This window comes from Cheilinus undulatus, linkage group 21 (genome assembly GCF_018320785.1).
Source record: "Cheilinus undulatus linkage group 21, ASM1832078v1, whole genome shotgun sequence".
Taxonomy (NCBI): Eukaryota; Metazoa; Chordata; class Actinopteri; order Labriformes; family Labridae; genus Cheilinus; species Cheilinus undulatus.
The window spans coordinates 20,123,025-20,148,467 of NC_054885.1; the positions used below are offsets into that span (position 1 = coordinate 20,123,025).

The following is a 25,443-nucleotide window of genomic DNA, read 5'->3' on the forward strand; positions in this document are numbered from 1 at the left end:
CTTTACCAGACAGGTTCTGTTTAAGTGATTTCTAGATTTAACAGGTGTGGCAGATCAGGCCTGGGTGAAGATAGTGAAACTAAACTCAGCCTTCCAAAAAAAAAAAAAAAAAAAAAAAATTGTGGCTAATCCCAGTTATTTAATGATATAACACTTTTTCACCCAGGGCTAGGTAGGTTTGGATGGATGTTCACTTCATAAATGATATCATTTAAAAGTATAATTTTCTTATTCACTCAGGTTACCTTTGTCTATATTAAAATTTGCTTGATGATCTGAAACATTTAACTGTGACATATATGCAAAAAGAAAAAAAAACTGCTGATGCATTTGTTCTTATAGCTGAAGCTGGTTCATACTTGCGCATGGTGGCCAGCGTCTCAGTTATGGTCTTGCAGCGTTTTAAAAGGGCATCCAGCCTGTGTGGCTCTTCTTTTAAGAATTTAACAGCCTCCACCTCCACTCTGAGCACCACCCGCATCTTACTCTGCAAGCCTGGGAACTGATCTGCAAAAGACAGAAGAGAAGGAGGGCAAGCATGTTCCTTTACACTGATCAATAATATTTGTCAAAGATCTTAAAATCATCTATTGATAATCAAACAAACATTTTGAGCACTATCAAAGAGGATCATTGAGACAATGAGCGATCTGAGCAATCTTAGACTGATTAAACGTTTGGCAGATTTGCTGTGGGTGACTAAAGATAATCATTGCCTTGGTGAGTAATTACTGCATTATAAACTGTCTGCCAGAGTAGAGGACTGTTTTCTGTGTTGTGCCTTTGCACAGAATGAGAAATGTGCCAACGTGACTCACTTTTCAGTTCTGTGAGCGTTTCTCCCAGCTTTCTCAGAACAGCCGACTTCTCCTCCAGCTCTTGCACTGTCACCAGCTTGTGGTTGACAGACGACTCCTTTTGGATCTCCTCCACCGATTTCTCTAGGTCACTGAGAAGGAACAGACAGAAGGCAGAACACCAGTGATTCCTCTGCAACACTTTAATTTTATTACATTTTTATCTCAGAACTATGCCACTTGAGTTTCAGGAACATTTCTGCCAATAAACTGTCTCTCAATCCACTGGCAGCTAGTTCTTGATCAGTCCACTGTGAACTGTTCTGGACAGCTGAACTGGAGGAGTGTGGACACGTTTTTAAAAGTTTCATGCAACAAATGAGGTGAGAGTGTAAAAGAATAACTTAACAAATTTTAGTTTTTTAATTTTTAATAAGTCGGTCTTCTTTCATTTCATGCACATCTGCCTGAAGTTAAGTAATGAAGAAAAGTTCCATGTATAATTAAAGAAAATAAATTAGCCATTAGCCTGGCTAAATAATAGACATTGATTAGCTGAGATCATCTAACGGTTCAACCAATTAGTACGCAATCAAAACGTCGCTCAGAGTGATTCAGGAGCTCTTGTGCAGCTCACAAAGAAATCCAGGAATCATTACAGCGACGAATATTTTCCACATATGAGAAAGAGTGAGTTATCAGATTATTAAATCACAAGGTAGCTCTCTGTGCTTGGTTTTGCAGTCACTTCAATTAGACTCAGCATCATCTCACATCTGCGATCTTAATAAGCATCTTGCTCTATGCCAGGCTTAATTACAGTTATATTTTCATCTTATCCCTGCCTCAACCTGTGAGTCATCTTATTAAAAAAAAAACAGATATGAACTTTTTCATGTTTCAAGCACTTACGAAATGTGTAATAAAAACCAATCCTCAAACAGGAAACTGTCAACACATACTCAGTACATGGATCAAATGTCATCCGTATTCAGGCCTGCCCACAGAATTGTCTGAGCCCTTGAAAATTCCAGAGAATGGCCCTCCCCAGTTATGATTAACTCATAGTATTAATGTTGGATCAGTAGCACTGATGCTAGCATCCTTGTTAACAGTTATCTCATTTTGAAGCTGGAAGTGTTTTTTTTCCTACCTTTCAGACACTTTTCTATAAATCAGTTTAGCACTTTTTGGCCATTTTAACAAATTTTTTGACATTTCTTGTCCATTTTTTACACTTTATACTCAGTTTTGCAACTTTTGCCACATTATTGCCTCTTTTAACCCTTTTCTGGCAACTTTTTAACAACTTAGTGCTCATTTTTACCACTTTTCTCCTGCCCATTTTAACCCAATTTTCCTCTTTTTTACCCATTCTTGCCAATTTTAACTCATTTTTGCCACTTTCGCTCATTTTCCACATTTCAATTACTTTAATCCATTTTGCCACTTTGTTTTTACCATTTAACACCCACTCCTTGCCATTTTTTACCCATTTTTGCTACTTTACAGTCACTTGTGACCGATTTTTGACACTTTAGCCCATGTTGTGACATTTTGCCTCCTTTTACCAATCCCCCCCATATTCTCCTTTTTGTTGCCAATTATTGACACTTCTATTTGCCACTTGCAGACCCTTTTCACCATGTATTTTTTGCTACTTTTAACTAATTTTGCCTTTCATCCATTTTACCAGATATTCCCCTCTTTTAGCTTAGCTTTTCAATGGACCATGGTTTCTGCTGACAGAAAACTCTCCTATTTATCCCTGTTATAGGCAGCCTTGCCCATATGCATGTCTTTAGATTACTAACTTCTGAGAGTTTGCTGTGTGAAAAACTCGGAGGTAAATATGGGCTTTCATAACCACTGCTCTTCAATAATCACTGTCTGAGTCTTGTACTAACTGCAGCTGCTGAATGATGAGCTCCTCCTCATTGAGATACTTGAGCCTCTCCTCCTCCACCAGCAGGCGTTGTCTCTGCAGAGGATCTTCCTGCTTCCTCAAGGCATCAGCCACACGCACGTTCAGCTCCGCCTCTGTCCGTTTCAGCAGAGATCGCACTGAATTCTGGTTCTCCAGCTGCATGCACACACATTCACAACAACAACATTGTTACTAATAACACCTCTTCCTCTTACCGAAGGTGGGTATGTTGTACATTCAGCAAGAATTTGGCTATAAATTATGACAATGTGAGCCTAACTGGCCTCATGAGAACAGCTTGTTCAAACTGCTTTTCAGTAGCATTGCAGGCTTAACAACTGGACAAGGTGGACAAGAATTCCAGCTGCCTCAGGCTTTTTAAAACAGATTTTTGTGATTTGGAGCAACTGATTTATTTGTCCTGTGTGGCCTCTTGTTTAACTGAGCAAACTTTACAGACATATTAAGCCCACAGAACATTGTTCTCTTCTTAGCTATTGCTCTAACGTCTCAGTGCTGTGTGAGGTTGTGTATCTTCAGCCAGTATACATACAACATTTCCCCTAACACAGAGCTGGGATGCCCTGAGGAAAACCAAGGATGTCCATGACAGAGGCACTGAGAGTGAACCCTGCTCCCCCTCATTGTTATGAATGGAATATTCAACAGGAGTGCTGCTTGTAATACAACTCCCTGAGATGAAAGCACCTGGTAAGCAAGGAAAATTAAATATTGATAACCCTCATGTTCCAGGAAGTGTAACAAGACAACTATATTCCTAACATCTAAAATTACATTGGATATTATATTAAATTGTCATTAATAATAACAGGGAAAAGACAATATTTTAAACAAATAAATAATATTTTTTCTTTTTATTTTTTTCTGTCCTTCAATGCTGTGTTACCTCTTTCCTTGTTCCCTATCTCTCCTGCACACCTAGTTTTAAATAAATCATGAGTTGCATGTAAAATTTAAGCTGTCAGCCCTGGGTAACAATACAAGTCCAGGTTTCAGAGCTTACACTGGGAAAACTTTCAGGTAAATAGCAAACTGCCTTCAGTGGGTGGCGCAGAGCCTCTGTTTGGATGTCTGTCTCAGTGTTTAGCCAGTTCAAGGGGCCCTTGTGAACGCTGTCAGGGGACAAACAAGCACTGCATGCCTGTCATCTGTCACTCCAATTACTCCTTCTTTTCCCTTCCCCTGCAAGAGACTCTCCTCTGCAACTGAAAGCACTGATCCCATCATCTCTTTTTGACGCCTCCTACAGTAACCATGACCTCATCTTCATCATAGATAGATGGAAAAAAATCAGCTGATCTTGACATTTCTGTTAACCCTTTCCTGTAGCACTTCATTTCATTCTGTATCAGGCAAGACATACAGTGTAAAATATGCTGTAATGTACACTATGCTTTTATCTTTCTCACCTTCTATTTCATATTCAATTCCCTAAAGATACAATGCCCTCAATGTGTCATACAGGACAGTTCTGAGAAGCTGCAGGTGTGATTTATGGTATTGAAGTGAAGATCAAATAAACATCAAAGTCACTCATGCCGCATAAATTTGTGTTAAACCTTGTATATCATAAATTTCACATAATGGCAAGAGTTGGTACAGTAAACCCTGATCTTAGTTATGTTCCCGCAGTCAATGTCTGTCCAGCACCACTCTTTTTAAAGGACCTACACATTTGGCTCCATTCAGTAATAAGAGCTGGTCTTTTGGGTCCCGACCGGCTCTTCACATGGAGACAATTTATTTTTTTTACGTCTATTAAAAAACAACAAAAATATAAATGAGAGCTGGCTCCTGTTATTCACATAAAAGAACTGGCTCTTAGAAAAGGCTCATTTAAATTAGTAAATAGACTTGAGATTGTATAGCACTTCTCTTGATGTTTAAAAGCATGTTTATGACAAAATAAGAGAAGCTATGGAGAAAAGCTATTCAGCTCAGTCCAAAACATGGAAAATTATATTTCTCTATTTTTACTGCTGTTGCATAGGAAGATTCTTTCAATCAATGAATTTTTTTCTTTAGGGTCAAATAGGTTCCCTAGGGGGCCAACAGAAGGGTGCCAAAAATGTCGGACAGCAAGGACCCTTCATTTTGGCACCTTTCCCATCTTTTGACAGTGAATATGCAAATAATTGTGCACTGTACAGAGCCGAACTGCATACAATCACATTCTGGGTTTACTTTAACACAGGCTTGAAGGCTTGAAAACAGTCCCAGATGCTCTATGTAACCCAGTAAACACTGTCTACTGTTTTGATAACACTATGAAAGGTAGAAAGTAGCTAATGACACACTCAGTGCTAGCAAATCTTTTTAAATATACAGTGCCTAAAAAAAATGATTCTCCTCCTTTTGATGTTTCACCCTTTAATTTAATTTATAAATCAATCATTGGCTTTTCTGACAGAAAAACAACTTTTCAATGCCAAAGTGAAAATCAATCAAACTAATGTCAATAATATCAAACATGTAATGTTAAATAGGTGATAGCATACATATTCACACCTTCAAGTCAGGATTTAGATGCACCTATGGCTGAAATCACAGCGCTGAGTTTGTGTGGATGGGTCTCAGTCAGGCTTGCACATCTGGGCACTGCAATTTTTCTCCACTCTTCTTAGCAAAACTGCTCAAGCTCTGTCAATTGACCATTTAACCATCACCCGTCATTGAACCATTTCTGTGTCTCTTTCGCTGTATGCTCCAGGTCATTATCTTGCTGGAAAATACATCTACTCCCAAGCAATGGTTCTCTTGCTAATAGGATAAGATTGTTCTCAAGGATTTTCTGATATTTTGCAGCATTCATTTTAACCTTTACCTTTAGAAGCCATCCACGACCCGCTGCCGAGAAGCACCCCCAAAGCATGATGCTGCCACCACAGTGCTTTACAGTTGGAATGGTGTGTTAGATGAAATTTAATGAGTTTTCTTCAACAGTGGCTTCCTCTTTGCCACTCTCACATAAAGCTTTGACTGGTGAAAAACCCTCTAACTTGTTTAAATTACATAATTTTGTTTTGTTTAATTGACATTAGTTTGTAGAAATCTGCTTTCACCTTGAAATTAAAAACATTGTGAGCCAAAAAAACAAATTATATTGACCATGATTGATTTATAAAATCAATAATGGGGTAAAACATCCAACAGGGTGAATACTTTTTATAGGCACTATACAGAGTGAGCTGCTTAATTATGAAAATGTATGCGTCATCATCTTTTGAAATAGTTTCATGACATCAGTTTGTTGCTGTAAAAGCCAGTGCTTATACTTAAACTAGGTACAAAATGCTTTAGGAATGTTTTGTTTTGGGGAAAGGATTCTTTATAGAAAACAAAATACTGTGTGTTTGTGTGTATATATATAATTTTCTTTTTTTTTTCTCATTGGATGAACTCCATACCTGTGTCTTGCGTAGCTGAGTGAGCTGCTTGCGGAGGTCAGTGGCGTTTTGCTGCAGGCCGTGCAGGTGGAGCTGCATCTGCAAGCGGCTGACGCTGTTAGAGGGTGGCGGTGGCATCAGAGCTAGCGGAGCTGATGGTGTATGAGCTGCCAATCACAGAGCAGGACATGGGGAGTCACCAGCAGGTCATTTGGAAACAAATTGGTTAGTTTGCTGGACTGTGCTCTGGTGGGATTTGTAGTCAGCCAGCATGAAACGCGGTACAAACAGTTCACACGCACACGTACAGCAGAAAGGCCCAAAGAAATACATGTACAGAAAATCTGGGCAAATACACATACACACACTGCAACTTAGTGTGTGAATGCAAAAAAGCGCCATAATCACAAAACTCTAAAAGCCCACTGGGAGAAATGTGAGCTCATGCTATTAGTAACCCATACAGAAGTGCAATTAGTCTATTAAGAAGTGACACACAGGGGGATAACCATGCTCTTATCTTAGGACAGGGCTTTGTGAGTATGGCCAACACAGCTAGCTATTCCCACACACATATGCCTCCTGAAAAAACAAACCCCTTCACTCATACACATTTACAAAGGAGTGCATTGTGTGTGACAGAACAACCCCTCTGAGATTCCCAACGGAAAGAACCAAGGAGAAATTCAAAAGGTAGAAACAGAGACGGGACGAGGGGGGGTCCGCTCTCTGGGAAACCAGCCAGAAGGAAAACGTGAGGATAGACACCGCCAGCTACCCAGCAACACCACACACCCATACAGAGAGCCATGAGAGATGTCAGATAGGAAAAATTAAAAGGGTGATAGAGTAGGAGATGACAACTACCTTTCTTCTTCAGCCGTCCAGCTGGAATATAGAAAGAGTGAGCCAGTTACCGAGGAATTAATGAGAGCGGGAGACACAACCAGCGAGAGTCTTAAAAGTTTATATTTACAGATGATGACACTGGAGAGCATTTTTATTGACTTGAGCAGAGAAAATAACAGAGCTGATGGCTTTTTCTTGGCCAAGTATCAACTTATGAGGTAGCTTCGGTGTCCTTGTAATGGCCCTGAGAATGAATGGCCACAAAAAGCTTTTTATATGCCAAAAAGGTGCTAAAATATGGAGAGGGAAGGGAAAACAACTGAACAGGAATAAGAGGAAAAATTCTGAAGTTGTTTGTTTAGTTAAACGAAGTCTGACATTTTGAAATATACACTTAAGCATCAATCTTTGTGCATGTCGTACAGCATTAGTCAAAAGCAGAGTTATAAGCCTTCCAAATACTTCAAAGCTGTCTGTCTTCGCCAAGAGGGTTATGTTAACAGTCTTGTATATTTGGAGCTGTTGAGAGGTGTTACAGAAACAAACAACCCATTAGAAGGTGCAGGTTCTCATTTTTGATAGAGCTTGGGCAGCATTTTTTTGCTTTAAGGAGATGTGTGTAGTGAGGCTTGGCACTGGAATAATTGATTAAATAAAGACTTTTCTCACTTGGCTGCAAAATACAATACTCAAGTGTCTTTTCCCAGGATTTGTTTTCTTCCTTTAAAGTCTTAAAATACCTTAATACTTTTGACAATTAAGTGGATTTGATCAGCTCTTAGTTTTCTGGAGAGAGTTATCCAGAATCAAACTATTATGCTAGCCTTGTGGTTATGTCTCATGCAAAGAGGCTGTGGTCCTCAAAGCAGGCTCCAGCCTGAGGGCCCTTTCCCCCACACCACCCCCAGCTTCTTACTCCATCCCCTGTCCTATCTAAAGGCACAAAAGCCCAAAAAATCAAACAGGAAGAAAATGACACAAATGGTGAAGTGAAACAGGAAAAGAGAAAGGGGGATGAAAGAAGCACCTTGCTTTGCTCATGTTTTTTTTTTTTTTTTTTTTTTCAAGATTTATCCAGGATTATTTCACTCTGACTGTTAGCTTTAAACCAACTTTGATGCATTTGTTTATTAAGTTCAGGTTATTTGGGCTGCTTTAAAAACTGCAAATCTAACTTGAAGGGTACAAAGAGGAGCTTATTCCAGGATTTGCTTCTGTCTGCTGTGCACTGAGGGGTTGTTAATATTTATTGAACAGTGAAAAGCATATTAAGTGTTCAAAATAACGCAGCTTGTAGCTGACATTTGTAGTGTTGGTAACATTTAATTGTGGTCAAATTATTTTATATGAATAATATTTCCAAAGTTTAACCAGTTAACTGAATTTTTATTCAGTAACTTGCTACTGGAAAAAAATTACATGGTCATAAATCTGAATCCCTATTGTTTATCGAAAGTTAATTTTTTTCATTAGCATCACCATAGTTGCTCTGTGACCCCCTGACCAGCTGGCTTTGTTATACCTTTTGGGTTTTCATTATCTGTAAGCCATAATCATCAACATTTCAAGAAATAAAGGCTTGAAATATTTCACTTTATGTGTAATGAGTCTATATAATATATGAATTTCACTTTCTGAAATGAGTGACAAAAATATTGAACTTTTTCATGATATTCCAATTTGTTGAAATGTACCTGCATAGTCAAGAATGAAAGCTCTCCAAGTTACTCACCGCTGTTTTGAGAAGACACAGAGCTGTTTTGCTATCAGGATATATGATCACTATCACATCCTGCTCTGCTCTTTATGTTGCAGGGTGGGCATGTGTAGAGAGAGAGAGAGCAGTGAAGAGAGTCTGGGCTGAGGGGCGCAATAAGAGAGAAGCTCTGGAGTTTACAACCTACTGGTGCTTCATTAAAATTGTCAAGGGATCACGTCGGCACCCCTTTCAGTGTGGTGTCCTGGGTGACTGCTTTTATCACCTATATGCCAAGAACCAGTCCTGCATGGTAACATAAATGTGCATCAGTGGATATCTTAATCAACTGCACAATCAACAGCTATTCAAACAGCATTGTGTTGTATTGGTATCAAAATCAATATTAGATGGGGATCAGACAGGATTACTGCTCCTTTTGTTTCGTCTCCATGTATTATTGAGACCTATTATTATCACTCACTTGGTTAAGATTTAATCTAATAATCTTTATAATCTCACTATGTCTTTGTTTGCTTGTTGTGACACCACAAAACAAATGAAAACATGAAAAGCATTTAGGTGCTGTGGGACTCGCTGTTAGGCACCTCAGAGGTCCTGAGGGTGTGCAGATGGTGCAGGAAAAAAGGTGCAAGAACTTAAGAGATTAAATCACAGACAACATTTTTTACTCATTTTTCACACCAAGGTAAACTTATCTCAAACCAGAATCATGGCCTGTTGGAGTCCCTCTTTTTCAGCTGGTGTCAGGAAAATAACTCTAAAAGAAAATCTCAAACAGCAGGAATTTTGGCTGGGCAGAGGAGTTAGTAACAGGCCGCAAGTAAGTGTCTGTACTCACGTCCAGTAGCTGAGCCATCGCTGTTGGTTTCGGTCTTCTCGCTGGAAGAGAAAGGTAATGGCCGTGAGAACTCCGTCCCTTGGTCCGGAGGGCAGCCGGCCATCATGCAGAGACGCAGCAGGCCGCATCTGAGGATCAACGGCCACAGGGCAAGGCAATTACAGTGCTAATGCTAAAGCACTACTGCTGGACACTATCAGAATGATGGCTTTAACAAGTGTTCTTGTTAATGAGCCTCTACTGGTGCAGAGATAATGTTCAATGTAAATGAGGAATTCTGCTGGAAAGCTATCTTGCACATCTCTATGTATCAGCGCATAAATCAATAGCACACTGCTCTGCAGCTTAAGTTTAGTGATCTATACCGTTGCTGTGCTCACACAGAATAGTGTACCACTTCACTGCTATGGTGCTGATAAGGGCTCTGATAATGGCCTGCTGCTGTTCCTGTCAATAATGCTGCTGATGTGTCTGAGCTTTATGTGTATCTGTGAGTTTTAGAGGTTTAATGGGCTATAATGGAGAGTCTTACGTGCTGTCACTGTCTGGTGCTCTTGTCAGCACACTTTGGACGAGGCCGGTAAGGCTGGCAATCTGCTTCTCCATCGCCTCCATACGTTCCAGACGGTGATCTCTGCAGAAGCAAATGTAATACCAAGGAGAAGCAGAGTCACATTGAAGAATAATAAGGAAAAGCAATTGAAATTGTCAAACAGGTCTGCAAAGTTACAGAGCCCATAAAAAGTATCCACCCCCTTAGAAGTTTTTTTGAATATTATTGATTTAATACATACATCACTATGGTCAATATCAGTTGGCTTTTAATACAAAGAAACTCTAATGTCAAAGTGAAAACAGATATTGTCAATTAGATAAAAAAAACATGTCAGGAAAAATAAGAGACTGCATGAATATTCACCCCCTTTAATCTGACTGACCTAATTCAACAGAAGTCCAGCCATCCGATGCTAGTAATCACAACTAGAGAAATGGGAATCACCTGAGTGCAGTGAATGTGTCTCAAGTGATTGTGGTATGAAGACACCTGTGTCTGTAAGGTCCAGTCATTGCTTAATTAGTATTCCAGCCACCATTACACCATGAAGACAAAAGAACACTCCAAGCAACTCAGAGAAAATGTTACTGTGAAAATTAGAAATCAGGGGATGATACAAAAAAGTTTCCAAGGCACTAAACATCCCCTTAAACAGTGTTAATTTCATTGACTAAAACTATAACTAAAAATGCTTGTTGACTACCCCTTTTTGATGACAAAGACAAGACTAAGGCTAGCTTAAAAAAGATATTTTATGACTACACTCTGATGAAAAGTATGCTTAGTTTTCGTCAAGATGATTTAAAAAACTAAAATGGAATGTAGTTCTTGTCGGACATTCAAAGTCCAAGATATTTCTCCACTGTGGGTAAATCTACAAAAACACAACATTTCTATAGCTCCTCTTCCTCTCAGCTGGAGATGCAGCAATCCCAGGCTTGGCAGCATGTGTAGAACCCACTCACATGACTTGGTACCAAATTCAGGCAAGAGAAAAAATGTTTGGACTTAATGTAAAAACTTAAATGTAAGGCTTTTTTATTGACTACACTAAACCAAAATGTTCTTGAGTTTTTGTCAACCAAAACTAGACTAAAACTTTAAGGGGTAGAAATGACTGAAATGTGACTAAAACTTAAAGGCTTTTACACTTAGACAAAGACTGAGAATAAAATTTTTAAAAATCAGTTGAAATTAACCCTGCCCTGGAGTTCAGTCAAATCATTTATCAAGAAATGAAAGGAACATGGCACATGTGTGAATCTGCCTAGATCGGGCAGTTCTCAAAAACTGAGTGACCATGCAAGAAGAAGACTACTGAGTTAGGCCATCAAGACTACTCTGAAAGAGTTATAAGCTTCAGCAGCTGAGATGGGAGGGACTCTCCATACAACAACTGTTGCCTGGGTTCTTCATCAGTCAAAGCTTTATGGGAGAGTGAGAGGGAAAGCAAGTGTTAAGTCATATCAAATCTCAACTACAGTTCTTCAGAAGGCTTGTAGGAGATTCCATGGACAAGTGGGAGGAAAGTTCTTTGGTCTGATGAGACCAAAATGGTGCCTTTTGGCCATCAGACAAGACGCTATGTTTGGCATACCAAACACTGCACATCACCACAAACACACCATCCCCAATGTGAAGCATGGTGGTGCAGCATCATGCTGTTGGGATGCTTCTTGGCAGCTGGCCCTGGAAGGCTTGCAAAGGCAGAGAGTAAAATGAATGCAGCAAGTTATAGGAAAATCCTGGAGGACAATCTTACTCAGTCTGCGGGAGAACTATAGCTTGGGAGAAGATTTGTTTTCCAGCAAGACAATGACCCGAGGCATACAGCAAAAGCTAAAATCAGTAAAAGGGGAGTTGCAAAAAAGAACAAAAACAAACAAAAAAAAAAACATCTTTAAGCATTAGTCTACTTAAGGACATAATTTTCTACTGACTATCTGGAGTTATTCAATTCTATGAAGGTATGCAAAACAAACCCTAAGCTGATTTTGCCATGACAACGGATCCTTTAACACTGAATAACTAGAGTTTTATTTTAAATTGGTGATAAGTTTAGTGTTCATGCAGGACTCAGAGGCTGAGTTATAAAAAAGATTGTTAAGGTATTACTTAAACAACTGACTCATACTCACCGGCTGTTCTCAGGGTCTTGTCCAGACAATGAGGAACCAAAGCCAGATGTGGTCCTGCTGCCCTCCCCTGGTCCAGCTGTTAGACACAGAGGTTCTGAACCAGAGCTGGGCCTCGACTTTGGGCTGTCCACAAACACAGAAGAGGAGGCGGAGTCCTTGCGGAAAGACTGCCGGACAGGTGAGGCTCTGCTGGGGGAGCTGGAGTACGAGTCCCTGTCCCTCAGCTGCATGTCAGGGATTTTCTGCGGGGATGAGGGGGGCATTCGGAAACCCATGCCCAGTGTAGCTGAGGAGTATGTGTCCGAGTAGAGTGAACCTCCAGGCTTGTAGAGAGAGTCCTCCAAGTCTCCTTGAAGAGCAGCAGCTGAGTAGGTGCTTAGTGAGCGCACAGAGCCACGGCGGTACAGGCCACTGGAAACAGGAAAGCTAAAGGGGTCACCAAGCGTGGCTAACGACTGGGTGGATGCGATGCTGAGGCGGCCCTCATGCATCAGGCTGTAGGGGTCGGCATACAGAGACTCGTTCTTCATCAGGGCCATGTTTTTTGCAGAAACTTCTTCATCAGGCTTGACATCCCGGCGCTCAAGGATGGCGCTGGGTGAGGGAGATAGGCCTACATTGGCACTATGCCCAGCTGAGGGATGGTGGGGATGGCGTTGTTGTTCATGTTGGGAATGAGACCCGGTGAAGGATGGAGGACGACCCCCACTGTAGGAGAGGCGTGAACGGGACGGGGAGCCAGATGCTGAGGCTGTGGAGGATGGGAGGGTGTTGAGGCGTCGAGTTGGGGAGGAGTCCCGAGAGGAGTACACCATCTCCCTCTGACGAAAAACAAGAAGGTTTGGGGGTTAGCATGGAGACTTGGGGGTTACAGTACCATTTCCTATGTGTCAGATTGACTGAAAGTAGGCAGGCTGTCTTTTTTATCTACTTTAAGGTAAAACACTGAATGTATACAGGACTGAAAGGATTTAAAATACAACGCTATTAAATCATTGTCAGGACAACTGAATAACTCCATTTTTTTAAGCTTCTATTTTCTTAGACCTGCATTTCATGGCAACGCATCACAACATTGTTTAAGTTTTTTGACTTTCTTTAACCTGTCTCTGTCTCCTTTTTTCATTTTTTGTTGCCGTGTATCTTATTTTGTTTCTGCAGTATCCTTGTCTTTTATTATTATTATCATTATAAATGTGTTTATTTGTTAAGTGACCATATACAATAATAAATATAGATGTTGCCATTTAATGCATTGTACCAGAGTTAGCTTAAAGCTAGTTCACATCTATTTTTATTTGCTTCAAAGCATCTTAGCAAACATTTTCATGCAGCAATATGTGAAGCACAGCATACACATACATTCGCAGACACAAAATAGTGGAGCATAACAAAGGAATTTGTGCTGCTGAGTATTCAAAGCCCATTGAAAAATTCATATATTTTAAGTAAACTGAAACAACATGAGTTGCTGCTCATGGTTGCATACTATGTTACATAAAAGGACCATCAATTAAAAGTTTTGGTATGGAATTGCTCCAAGATATCACAAAACATGCACAGGGACCAGTTACTAGGTACATGAAAATTCCAACTATTAGCCCTACAGTATGCACGGCATTAAGCATTTTGGCATGCAGTGTGGGTGTTTTTCCTTTTTTCCACCTGGCGCAGATATCGTTTTTACACCATGCTCTCACATTGTTTGAATAGCAAATCAAGTCATTAAACCTGGTCTTAAGTCTAAAGTCTTTGGGGCACCATGATATTTGAAGGACCCATTTGAAAGATGGCCATAAAGTACTGTGCAGAACTTTAAGGCATGTGTGGACAAAAACTGAGGCTAAAGTAAGGCATAGATATGGCAAGTAAGCTGCCTGAGGGCACCATCAGGCAGGAAGAAGGATTACCAGAACCCCAGTCATGCTCTGGATGTCCTTGCATATCACCAGGGGCATGGGAAAATAATCTGTTCATAGAATAACAAAGTCAGCACCTTAAGGGTGGAGTAAAGGGTGAATGTGGTGAGTACGTATGCCCCAAGGCAGGGGTTCTCAAACTTTTCAGCCCATGACCCCCAAAATAACAGTGTCCGAGACTGGGGACCCACCACCTTCCCTGGAGATGGTTATGGAGTTTCACAAAGTATCATGTGCAAATTTACATTTTAGGTGTGTGCTGTAGGCCATCAAATTAGAGCTCTGTGACTCCAAAAATGGACTGTCCATTTCATACTAAGAGGATGATTTGCACCTTGGGTGTTTCTTAGTTTCCCAATAGAGTGCAGCTCTAAATCATGCTTTTAACTCCCTCCCTTGTTGAACCAAGTTTGAGAAATGCATATGTGCTTCTGCAGTTCCTAGGTGACGGTAAGCACTCTGTCTTCAAGTGCCCCTTTCTCTGCTTTGTATACACCAGAACAAACAAGAATCCCAGCATGCACAAACAAATAATACATGCAGCAGAGAACATGCGCACACAATGTGCACAGCTATAATTGCTGTTTTTCACTGCCTGTTTGTATGGTTAATAGCAGTCGTCTTCTCTGTATTGTGTGAATAATGCAGATGGTAAGCAGGGTTTTGTGTAAAATAATTTAAAAAAATGTCTCCCTCCGGCTTCCTTGATCATCACTGAAGCAGAAATAGCTTTGGATGTTAAAATATGCTCATTTCACAGAGGAACATTCTTCTCTGGTGTCTGCACAGCAACAGATGGCCTACTTGAAGATAAGAAACTACATTTCCAGGAGGAATACCTGTTAAATTGCTAACCCATATACATCGAAACAGCCTGTCAAAGTTACAAAGAAATATAAAAAAAACACCATTAACTTGCTAAAGGAAGCATACTAATCCTCTTTATGCAGAGGTACAGAATTGTTGCTGTTTCACTGACAGCTCCGTTGTCAAACATCCGAACAAGAGAGAAAAGATCAGAGGGGTTTCTTTCTCTAAAATATCACAGTTTGCCCTCTTTACCTCCCCAATCCCTCAGCTCCCTTCTCCTTACCCTCAGGTCTCCATTAGCCAGGTGTGCTGCAGCAGGATAGGAAGCGTAGATGGGCTCTTTGCGGTATATCTTGATGATGCTGCGGTCCTGGATGTCTCGTACGTCCTCAAGCTCATAGAAAACGTTGCGTGCCTCATCTTTGATTAAAATGGCCGTGTTGGGCGACTTCAGCATACCTGCTGTTAACTTCTGAGGGAACATGTGCACGATAAGAGCGTGCAGCGTGTCCAGACTGCTCAGCTCGTGGGTAATGTGCACCCGGCGTGTCTCATCTCCATACTGCAGGAATAGTACACCTACAGAATAACAAAGGACAGAGTTTAATTAGACACTAATGGCTTTCAAGTACAGACAGAATGATTGGCAATCAGTTCTTGTTTTTGTCAAATAAGAGCATTATTTGAATGTTTGTGTGTTAAAAGTTACAGCTTATAAGCAGGGGCGGACTGGGACAGAAATTCGACCCTGGACTTTGAGTTGGAGAGGTTCTCATGTAAACTTATCCATAACCAATTCACATATACTATTTGCTGAAGTTCTCTAATGTTGCCATCAGGTTTACTCAAGGAGAGGGGCACTCAGACGAGATGGACACATCTTATCACCAGAGAAAAAGCAAATATCCAGAGACCAAAAATACAACCTCCAAGGTGTAAAGGCTGAAATATATCCGACCTGGTCTTATACCCTATTTTAGGGATAATGTGATTGCCTGCCATGTGCAATTCATTGCAGCTATACCTGCTAATGTTTCTTTAGTGGTGTCTGCTCTGTTTTCTACATCATCACCACAATCTGACATCAATCCGTCCATCATCACCTCCAAAAGTGACCCTGGCCCTGACAGCTAAACAATAACAGCATGAATACTCATTTACTTTATTTCTACTATATTTTGAAGGACTGTTCAGTCATAATGACACCATCTAATAAATTAAATTAAAAACAAGTCAGTATTAGTTTTGTTTGTTGCATAGTGTGACTTTTCTTACAACCTACATATATAACTACACAGCATATAGCCACATATGGTTTCCTGGCAGAGTGATGTGTATTTCAGGCCAAGACGATCTTTGGTCACTTAAGTGCATCAGTCATGATGTCATTCACAGCCGAGATGTATAGCTGGTCGTTACCATAGACATTAGATACGTATATTATGTCTACGGTTGTTTCTGTACCTGTACCTCCTTGCAGTGTTGCCAAATTAGCGGATTTGTAGCTATATTAAGTGAGTTTTCAGACCCCTCTAGTGACTCGTTTTCTAAAAAGCGACTAGTGAAAAATCTAGCAACTTTTTCTGGTGTTATTGGAGACTTTTGAAGACTCTGGCATGAAAGCACGTATCATTGTACCACCTCTCAGTGAGCAGCGGTAGCTGCCGTGGGCCCCTCCCTGTCCCAAAGCACTGAAAGGCAGCCCACTCCTCTCGCAGCAGTCCCTCCCAGCTGCAGTCAAAGCAGGAGATGCTCACGCCTCCATGTCCAGACTACAGATTAACTTCGCTGTGAAGGCACCTTGACAGTTTTTTCTATTGTCTCTTTTTGGTCCATTTAGATTGTTAATGAAGACTGTATATAAAAAAAAAATAAATAAATTGATTTGTTGTAGGCTCTTAAGTGGGCCATAAGGTTTAAAACTAAACCAAATGTAAGAAAACTAAACTTCTAGGAAAAATAGAATGATAAATGATGAACCAAAAATGAAATTTAAAGTAACTCTGCCAGAGTATCTCTTGAGTCATTTTGCCTAGCCCAGATAAAGGAGGGTTGGAATTGTGACGTTATAAAAACAAGAATCGACAGAAGCAAGTTCATTTGTTGTTCTACACATAATAAGGGTCTTTTTACTCTCTTTTTGTCTCTTTTAGCATACATTATTGCTAGTATTAGTGTATACTATTAAAATATAGATTGAGAATCGCAAAAAAATCGCAGAAGAGATAGAGATATCTCATGATTTGACAGATTTACCCACAGTGGAGAAATATTATGAATTCTGAAAGTCAGACGAAGACTAAACTACCTTTTTAGCCATCTTCACAAAAACTAAACTCACTATTCACCAAAGTTTTAGTCATCAAAGAGCCAGTCTTAGTCTTAACTTCTACTTGGAAAAAAGGTCGTTGACAGACATTTTCATTCATGGTTTTAGTTGAAATTAACACTGCCATGCACTACGACCTGTCTGTGGCCTTGGGCCTTTCGTGTATGAACGAAGCTATCAAAGTGTTTTTCATAGGTTGTCTTACCGTGTAGGCCCTCTAATCTTATCTTAAGCCAAGCCCCCAACTAAGGACCCACTTTTAAACATTAATTTGAACTGTTTTAAGTGACAAAATCCCAAAATAATAGGCCAACCTACACTTGTTCTTGACAAACGATCAGTGTATAAACTACCTGCTATTACAACAGTCTATCAGGGCCACTCTGGAAAAAAAACAATAATAAAGAGGAGCTGTATGAGAAAAATTAAGTATTTTTTTAAACAATACTGTAACATAGCATTTTGTCTTTAAAATGTACAGGGACCAAAACTTCAAATTATTTAGAATAAAGTTGAAACCAACCACTTTTCAGTTTGGTTTCTTGGTTTTTTAGCTTCTGATGTCAAAATTCAAGATATTTTAAACTTAGAAATTTCCAGTTTTGCTCATGTATTTCCAACTTTTAAACCCGCAAATTCTGAGTTTGCTTTCTTGTAAACATGTGACTTAATAATCCTAAACATTTCAAATTTTTCCCAATAATTTTAACTCTTTTGCTTTTAAATTAACAGATTTAGGTTAGCCGTGATACACTGTTATACTTTTTGTTTCAAATCAGGATTTTTAAAAAATATATAATGTCAGACCAGACAGGGTCACGACCAGACAGGGTCACAAACCCACTGAGATCTGGCCAGAGGGGGTGCCAGACCCCAGGCTGGGAACCACTGGTGTAACCAATGTGCTGCATTATTGGGGGCCGGTGCAGGTCACAGGTGTGTCATGATGTGCTGTAATGTGCAAAGGCAAGTAAACCCACACATGTATCAGTTGGGGGCTGAGTACTCGAAGCACACACAAGAGAAAGAGTCCAGCATAAAGGAAAGGGGAGGTAAAGCCGTTTGGTTTCCTTGTTTGCACACAGTTGGCCTACATGTCCGTCTCTCCTTCTCTGTGCAGCCTAATCAGAAAACAGCCTGTCCCACAGTCATGGCAACCCTGACTTTTTTTCTCTTTTGCCCGGCCCATCCCACTGGCCCACGAGGGAAATCCCTGGTGTCCCCATATGTCAGTCCGCCTCTGCTTATAAGAAATGGTGCACTGTGAAAATTTTGCCTCCAATAACAAATCAAAAAGCTATGATGAATACGAATAACCTAAAAGAAGCCCTCTTCATGGAAAACTTTGTGCTGCAACTTGTAAATGTAAAGGTGAGTCTGATGCCTGACTAACCTGAAAATTCATCTTCATACACCGAGGGACAAACAAAAACACCAAGGAAAGCAAAGAAAAACCAGTGATTAAAATTCAAGCAAAATAAGTGAGATATTGCAGATGAGAGAGGAAAACAAAGAGAGTGGTTAGTGAAGAGACATGGAGAGAGACTGCTGGCTTTACTGTCTGAACTCATCAGTCACTGCCACTTTAGTTTTACAGCCACTGTCTTATCTCACCGCAGTGATGTAACACCACACCTTAGTATTTATGAGTCTGGGCCGACCTCATACTAATCCTCTCTGCACTCCAGAGGCCCCTTTGTAGTAAACCCGCCCTTGAATGTGTTGTTTACTCCTAGTGTTGTACAAACACATTTCCTCCTGTATGATTAACACAATCATGCACTGTCACAGTCAAATAAACATGCTTGAATGACTACATTACAAAGTAGACCAAAAATAAAATCCATAAAAGAAGTAGTCTAGCCAAAGTGCATTCTTGCCGTCACAATTTGCATGAAATATATTGTATTCAAAACAAAAAGAGAACTTGTTCCAAGTATTTTTACCATTCTGCTTTACAGTTAGCTGCTGAAAGCTGAAAACTTCAAGGATGTTAAACGGATAATGGGGTTAGAGAGTTACTCCATCTCCTGTTCTCTTTAAGCACAGCGGTACATTTTAGCAGCTACATGAGGTAAACTGACAACTGCAAATCTGCCTTAAGTTCGACCGGCATGTTGTGACAGAGCCTGCCAGCAGAGCATCAAATCTTAACCTGGAGATCGTAGCTTATTCTGGCTGGCGGAGCGGGACAGAGGCAGGCTCTGGCGGAATCGGTTCATCCGGTTGAACCCGATGGGCATGTCGGCTTCTGACATGGTCTCCAGGGATTCAGCGGAGGCGAAGGAGAGCTTGGCGGCCTGGTCGGCAAGCCCAGACTGGGTAGACTGGGAATGCCGTGGACTGCGACTCTGCAGGAGAAAAGGACACACAATCGTTTATTGAGAGGGGAACTCTAGGCGGAAATAATGGATTAGACGGGGACGATGGAACCGGAAAAGAGACAGTGAGCACACAATGAGCCACATAACAAGATTAAAAAGACCTTGACAATGGTTTAGTCACCAGCCATTCACTAAGATTTACTGGTGTCACAGTATTTGACTTCAGTTGAATGCTGTAGCAGAAAAACACAAAAAAGTTGTTCCCTAAATCACACAGGACTCCAGGGAGCCAGCTTTCAGAACCCACCTATGGTGTGCAAGAAGCAAAATTAAGCTTAAAATTTTGCCCCGGCTTTGCATAAGTTATGTCATGTTTGCTCTGCTCAACACACCTCCCACAAACCCTCATCCAAACTCTCGTCCCTGTAGGAACAAACTTTAAACAGCCACTTGTGGGTTGGGAGGAGATGCTCATGCAAATCCTTGGCTGTCACTGTGGGTTTATCCTGCCGGTGTATGCCCGGGCATCTCTCAGCTGAGCTCACTGCACTGGCTCCCTAACACCCCCCGCCCGCCACCACTGAAGCCTCTCCTACAGCTCGGAGACTGCTGTAATGAGCTTCAAGAACGCTGCCTGCAGGTTGTTTGGATGACAGAGGCAGACCCACCCTTTTAGCCTGAACTCAGTGGCTGTTCATGTCTCTCCTCCTCATAGCATGAACATACCTGCTTTTCTAACAGAGACTTCTTTTCTCCTTTCTCTGCCTGAGTCTACCTGAACATGAGGCTCCAGTGGATTAGTTTAAGTTATGAATAACAAGTTTTTCTTCCCCAAAGAGATGTGTAAATATGGCTGCATTTCGAATGTGAACTGCATTTTTTACAATTTTTATAAAGTGCCCTTTGAATTTTATTTGATTCATAAGTGGAACAAATAAAAATTAAATAAAATTATGATGTTGGAGTTCAAAAAACCATAAAGGAGCATGTCCAGGCTCATTTAATCCAAAGAGAACTATAACAAGATTTACTCATTCACACATTTACACACATTGATGATTTTGTTAGATGTAGGATAAGACAGAAAGTCATTCTGCACCATAAGCTGAAGCTGCAACCTGAGAATACTTTCATATGGGTGTGTTTCAGTAAACACGATCAGTTCATCTAGTCCAGGGGTGGGCATCTGGTGGCCCGTAGGCCCCATGCGGGCTTCACCTTACTCAATGCAGCCCTCAAGTCATGCTCAAGCTCAAGCTTGAAGAAAACATGACAAAATCTGCCATAAAAACACGAAAAGAGAAACAACTACCTTATAATCTTTGGCATATAACATATTTGGTATACGTTTAGTTCTCTGAAGGAAATGTGTAGATATAACTGGCTGTGCTTGTTTCCTGTTAACATTTTTATATGCAGCACTAAACACACTTACAAAAAGATATGCACAAAAAAATAGTAAAATAGCAAGCAACTTTAATATTTTACCCCTTAAAATGAACCATTTATATTTGTACTTGAGCTCAAAGGCATAAATGTTATATAATAGATGATCATTTAATTATCAGTAATCTCAACAGTTGAACTGAGAATATCTGACAGTTTTGCCCAATTTGGCCCTCTGCAAATGACAATAGAACAAATGCTAACGTGATAGTCCCAGTGCCAAAGTTTAAGTTCCAAGGTCTGTGCCAAATGTATATAAAAAGAATAAATAAATAAAGTATAAATTCTTGAAATGGAGCTCAGTGAAAGTTCAAGCAAGAAGACTTTTTCTACTCACGTTTAAGTCATCACTTGTTCATATCTCTCCCTTTTCCATTCTTTATTTCCTCCCGCTCTGGGGATCAGCTGATTATATCTTTCACTCTCTTAAGTACTCATCAGATTCTGCCACAACCTTGTTTGACCAATCATCTTGCACCTGCCATATTTTAAATCCATCATTCTCTCTTTGCAGTCAGCCAGTTGTTTCAGTGTGGATGCTGCAACCCTCCTCCACCCCAGCCACCTCCATTTAGTTAATCAGCATCTAGTCCAGATCCTAATTGTCTCATTGTCAACGACTTTGCACCTTTCTCTTTCATTATAGTTGTAAAATAAATTATTGTTAAAGTCATATTAAGTCTCTCTTGATTAAAATATTGTGCTCATAGGATTTGAGGTCACAGCGATTTTGACCTCATGTCTTCAAAACGTATTCAGTTAATTCCTGAGTCAGGGTGGATGCAAGGATGGACAAACTTCCACAAATATGATGCCTCTGAGCCTGGCTATCGCTGACATGGAGGCATGAAAATGCGATTGAAATGATTAAGATTGATTAGCTACAGGTTAACTGCTTGATTTGCCTGAAAAACTCTGAATCCAAAGTTACTGAGTTTGCAGTGATGCACTTGAGAGAGAAGCTGCAAATAATTCAACTGAACAAAATACAACTATCAAATGTTTTCATTTTTTTAAGAGGGATCTCTTTGACTGTCAGAGCAGATTTTCAGTTTAAAACAAATGCTCTTGTTGGACACATCTCCTTCACCCTTCAGCTTCCTCCTCTCCTCCTGCCTCCACACTTTCCATGCCCCTCCCTTCCTGTGTTACCATGAAGTCTCTCTGAGACAGAGATCAGCAGACAAGTGCTGATAAACATCTGAAACAAGATACTGAGATTAATTTCAAGGGATGATATGAATCTCAAAGTTGACTGGGTCATGATTAGTCTGTTTTTGGAAAGTCTGTTTGTTCCACTTCAGTTGCACTCTTCTGACAACACCACTTTAATGCACCCTTACATCTGACAGACACTACAGAGTAACACACGTACCACCAGACTCAGAGACAGACAACTCTAATCATATAATCAGATGTTTACTGCTGCCATTCTGCCATACACTGAGCACTTCACTTTCTGCACTTTAAATTCTTTTATCTTACTTTTACGCTTATATATTTTCTATTACTGACTATCCGTTTTTATGCTTTTTTTTGTTTGAACAAAATTCACCATGTGAGCAGCACTGCAAATTTCATTGTGTTTTAATACAATGACAGTAAAGACTTTCTGATTCTGATTAACCCTGATGGGCAGGGCTGCCTCACCTTTCTAATGTGGCGGCGGGGCTAAAGGTTTGTGAGGAAGGGGTTTCACGTAAAAAGTCCCTGGGATTTCTATTGTGGATGAGGTTCTTGACCCACATCCAGCATGCAAGAGTCTAATTTCAATAGTGTATAATAAGTTGATCGGTATAAGAAATGCTCCCCTGGACAGAATTAAAGTGGCTTGGGAACAGGACCTAAATCTGCAGTTATCTGATGAGGTGTGGGAAACTATGCTAAGATTTATAAATTCATCATCTTTTTGTGCCCATCACTGCCTCCTGCAGATTAAAGTCGTGAGCAGAGCCCATATATCTAAAGCCAGACTTTCTCATTTTGGTCAACCCCTGCTGTGATAAATGTAAAAGAAGTGAGGCTACCCTTATCCACATATTCTGGACATGTCCAACTCTCGAAAATTTTGGAGAGAGGTTTTTCAAACCTTATCAAAAATTCTTAATGTAACTCTGAAACCCAACCCTCTGGTAGCCCTCCTTGGCACTACTGGTGATGACATACACTTGACCCCAACCAAAAGCCGCTGTTTGTCCTTTGCCTCTCTACTGGCCAGGCGTGCAGTATTACTAATATAGAGAGACACTGCCCTGCCCATCCAGTCTCAGTGGTTGAGGGATATCATGTCCTGTTTAGACCTCAAAAAGATTTACTACTCCATCACTGGTGGCAACACAAAATTTGAAAGGGCATGGCAACCTTTTCTGGATCACATTCAAAATCTCTCATCAGTTTAGTAGTATCACACTCCTTCTTATTGCTTATCTCTTCTTATAAATTGCATTTTTGTGAAAACATTCATCATTACATACATTTCCTGATTCAAAGTACTTTTCTGCCACCTTTTTGTTAGGGGAAGGGGAGGGGGGTCTCTATATGTTTTCTCTTTACATATTGAAGTTTTTGTGAATTTCTTATTGTTATAAAACAAATAAAAATATTCATGAGTAAAAAAAACTTCTGGGTGACACATGAACAAGATGAAGGAAGCTCTGTCCAACCATGGTGAACATGGAGCCGAGAACAACAAACCATAACCACAGCGTGTTTGGCTTCAGGCTTTTTAAAGATTCTTTTTCTGGCTTTTTGCTCTAATTAAGATAGAACTAAAAAAAGACAAGAAATATTGGGGGAGAGTGTGGGAGGGACACCAAAAGAGAGGGAATTAATTCTGCAACCAGTGCATTGAGGACTACGCCCTCTATATGTGCCCCTGCTCCACCAACTGAGTCAAACCAGTACCGGACATCAGGCTCTTTAAGGATGTCTATACTCAATTATATGATTACACAGGGATTTTTCATTTTTGCTGTATCAGTATTAAGAATGTTGCCATTTAAGCCTCTGAATCGAGAGCCTGCTTGATCCGAGAATGGAATTATTATTGCAAGTCAGTCCAGCACTTTGGTCCAGCCTTAAAGATCTGTACTTTACAAACAGGGGAATGCTATACATTTTTGTTATACATTTTTAACATTAGCATTGATAGATTGATAACATGGCAAAGCTAGAACTCAGAACACTGTGAATAGCGTCCTTAAGCTCATGCTTGTTGTTTCTGCTTGAGTAATAGATTAAGTAATTAATGATGTTACTCATTCATCATTAAGTTAAATAAGTGTCAAGGTTTAATTCCTGTCAATTAATTATGACGATAATTTTACTACCAGTAAAGCAAATGAGCTTTAACATCATTTAACTGCCTCTGTCCCTGATGATTCCCTCTTCAAACAACCTATCTGATGTGTTTGCAGGACAAGATATGAACATCCAGACTGAGAGGTGGAATGATCCTTTATTATGTACGCTTCTTCTGTCACTTTCATAAAATTCAGCCGCACACACCTACACACAGAGAATTACAGCAGTGGTGTCCAGTGATATTGGTCAGAGACGGAGTCTGAGCACACAGAGGGATAGTGATGCTGACAGATAACCCCCAGCATGTCTTCTAATAGGGTCATTTATCTAAACTGTGACCACTCTGAACACAAACACAGCAGCAACCAAAAAAAAAACAAAAAAAAAAAAACAGCAGGTATTGCAGTCTTTCTCAGCCCAGCTACATATGGGATACAAAACATAAGAGGTATCTAATACTGTACAATACAAGACAAGGCTGAGGTTTGATTGAATTTATCTTCTCTCAATCTATTGCTGAATTTACTAAATAACTTCCATACTGCCATAGTTCTCCTGCAGACTAAATAATATTGTCCTCCAGGATTTTCCTGTATTTTCACATTTATTTTACCCTCTACCTTTACAAGCCTTCCAGGCCCAGCTGCCGAGAAGCATCCCCACAACATAATGCTGCCACCACTGTGCTTCACCCTGGGGATGGTGTGTTAATGGTGATGTGCAGTGTTCATGTCTGCCAAATAAAGCATCTTGTCCGATGGCCAAAAAGCACCATTTGGTCTCATCAGACCAAAGAACTTTCTACCACTCAACCATGGAGTCATCCATATGCGTTTTGGCGAACTCCAATCAAGATCTATAGAGTTTTCTTCACCAGTGGCTATTTTTGAAATTAGAAGAAATTACTCATTATACTAAATTATTAAAACTTTGAAATATGCTTGTTGTGTTTCTTTCCAAGGTTCAAAATGTCTGGATTAATCTAACACACTTAAGTTTTGAAGTAACTGTAAACCTAGCTTAGCCAAAAGATTAGTGACAGATTGAAACATGGAGTCTGGATCTGCAAATCCTTAAGCC

The 25,443-nt window shown here is 40.2% G+C and overlaps 1 protein-coding gene across 8 annotated transcripts in view; it reads right to left on the reverse strand.

Moving 5' to 3' along the window:
* Positions 1-25,443, reverse strand: part of si:ch211-278a6.1 (SRC kinase signaling inhibitor 1) — a 159,864-nt gene that overhangs the window by 18,950 nt on the left and 115,471 nt on the right. For 5 of the 8 annotated variants that reach the window (XM_041817244.1, XM_041817243.1, XM_041817236.1 and 2 more), the window contains 11 exons: positions 19,446-19,641; positions 18,684-18,695; positions 15,245-15,540; positions 12,233-13,053; positions 10,071-10,172; positions 9,539-9,666; positions 6,999-7,019; positions 6,153-6,298; positions 2,705-2,880; positions 819-949; positions 360-507 (listed from right to left, as the gene is read on the reverse strand). In XM_041817244.1, coding sequence (XP_041673178.1) covers positions 360-507; positions 819-949; positions 2,705-2,880; positions 6,153-6,298; positions 6,999-7,019; positions 9,539-9,666; positions 10,071-10,172; positions 12,233-13,053; positions 15,245-15,540; positions 18,684-18,695; positions 19,446-19,641 — 2,177 coding nt within the window. The remainder of the gene's footprint in view (positions 1-359; positions 508-818; positions 950-2,704; positions 2,881-6,152; positions 6,299-6,998; positions 7,020-9,538; positions 9,667-10,070; positions 10,173-12,232; positions 13,054-15,244; positions 15,541-18,683; positions 18,696-19,445; positions 19,642-25,443) is intronic. The other 3 variants (XM_041817240.1, XM_041817241.1, XM_041817239.1) reach the window with 3 other exon arrangements.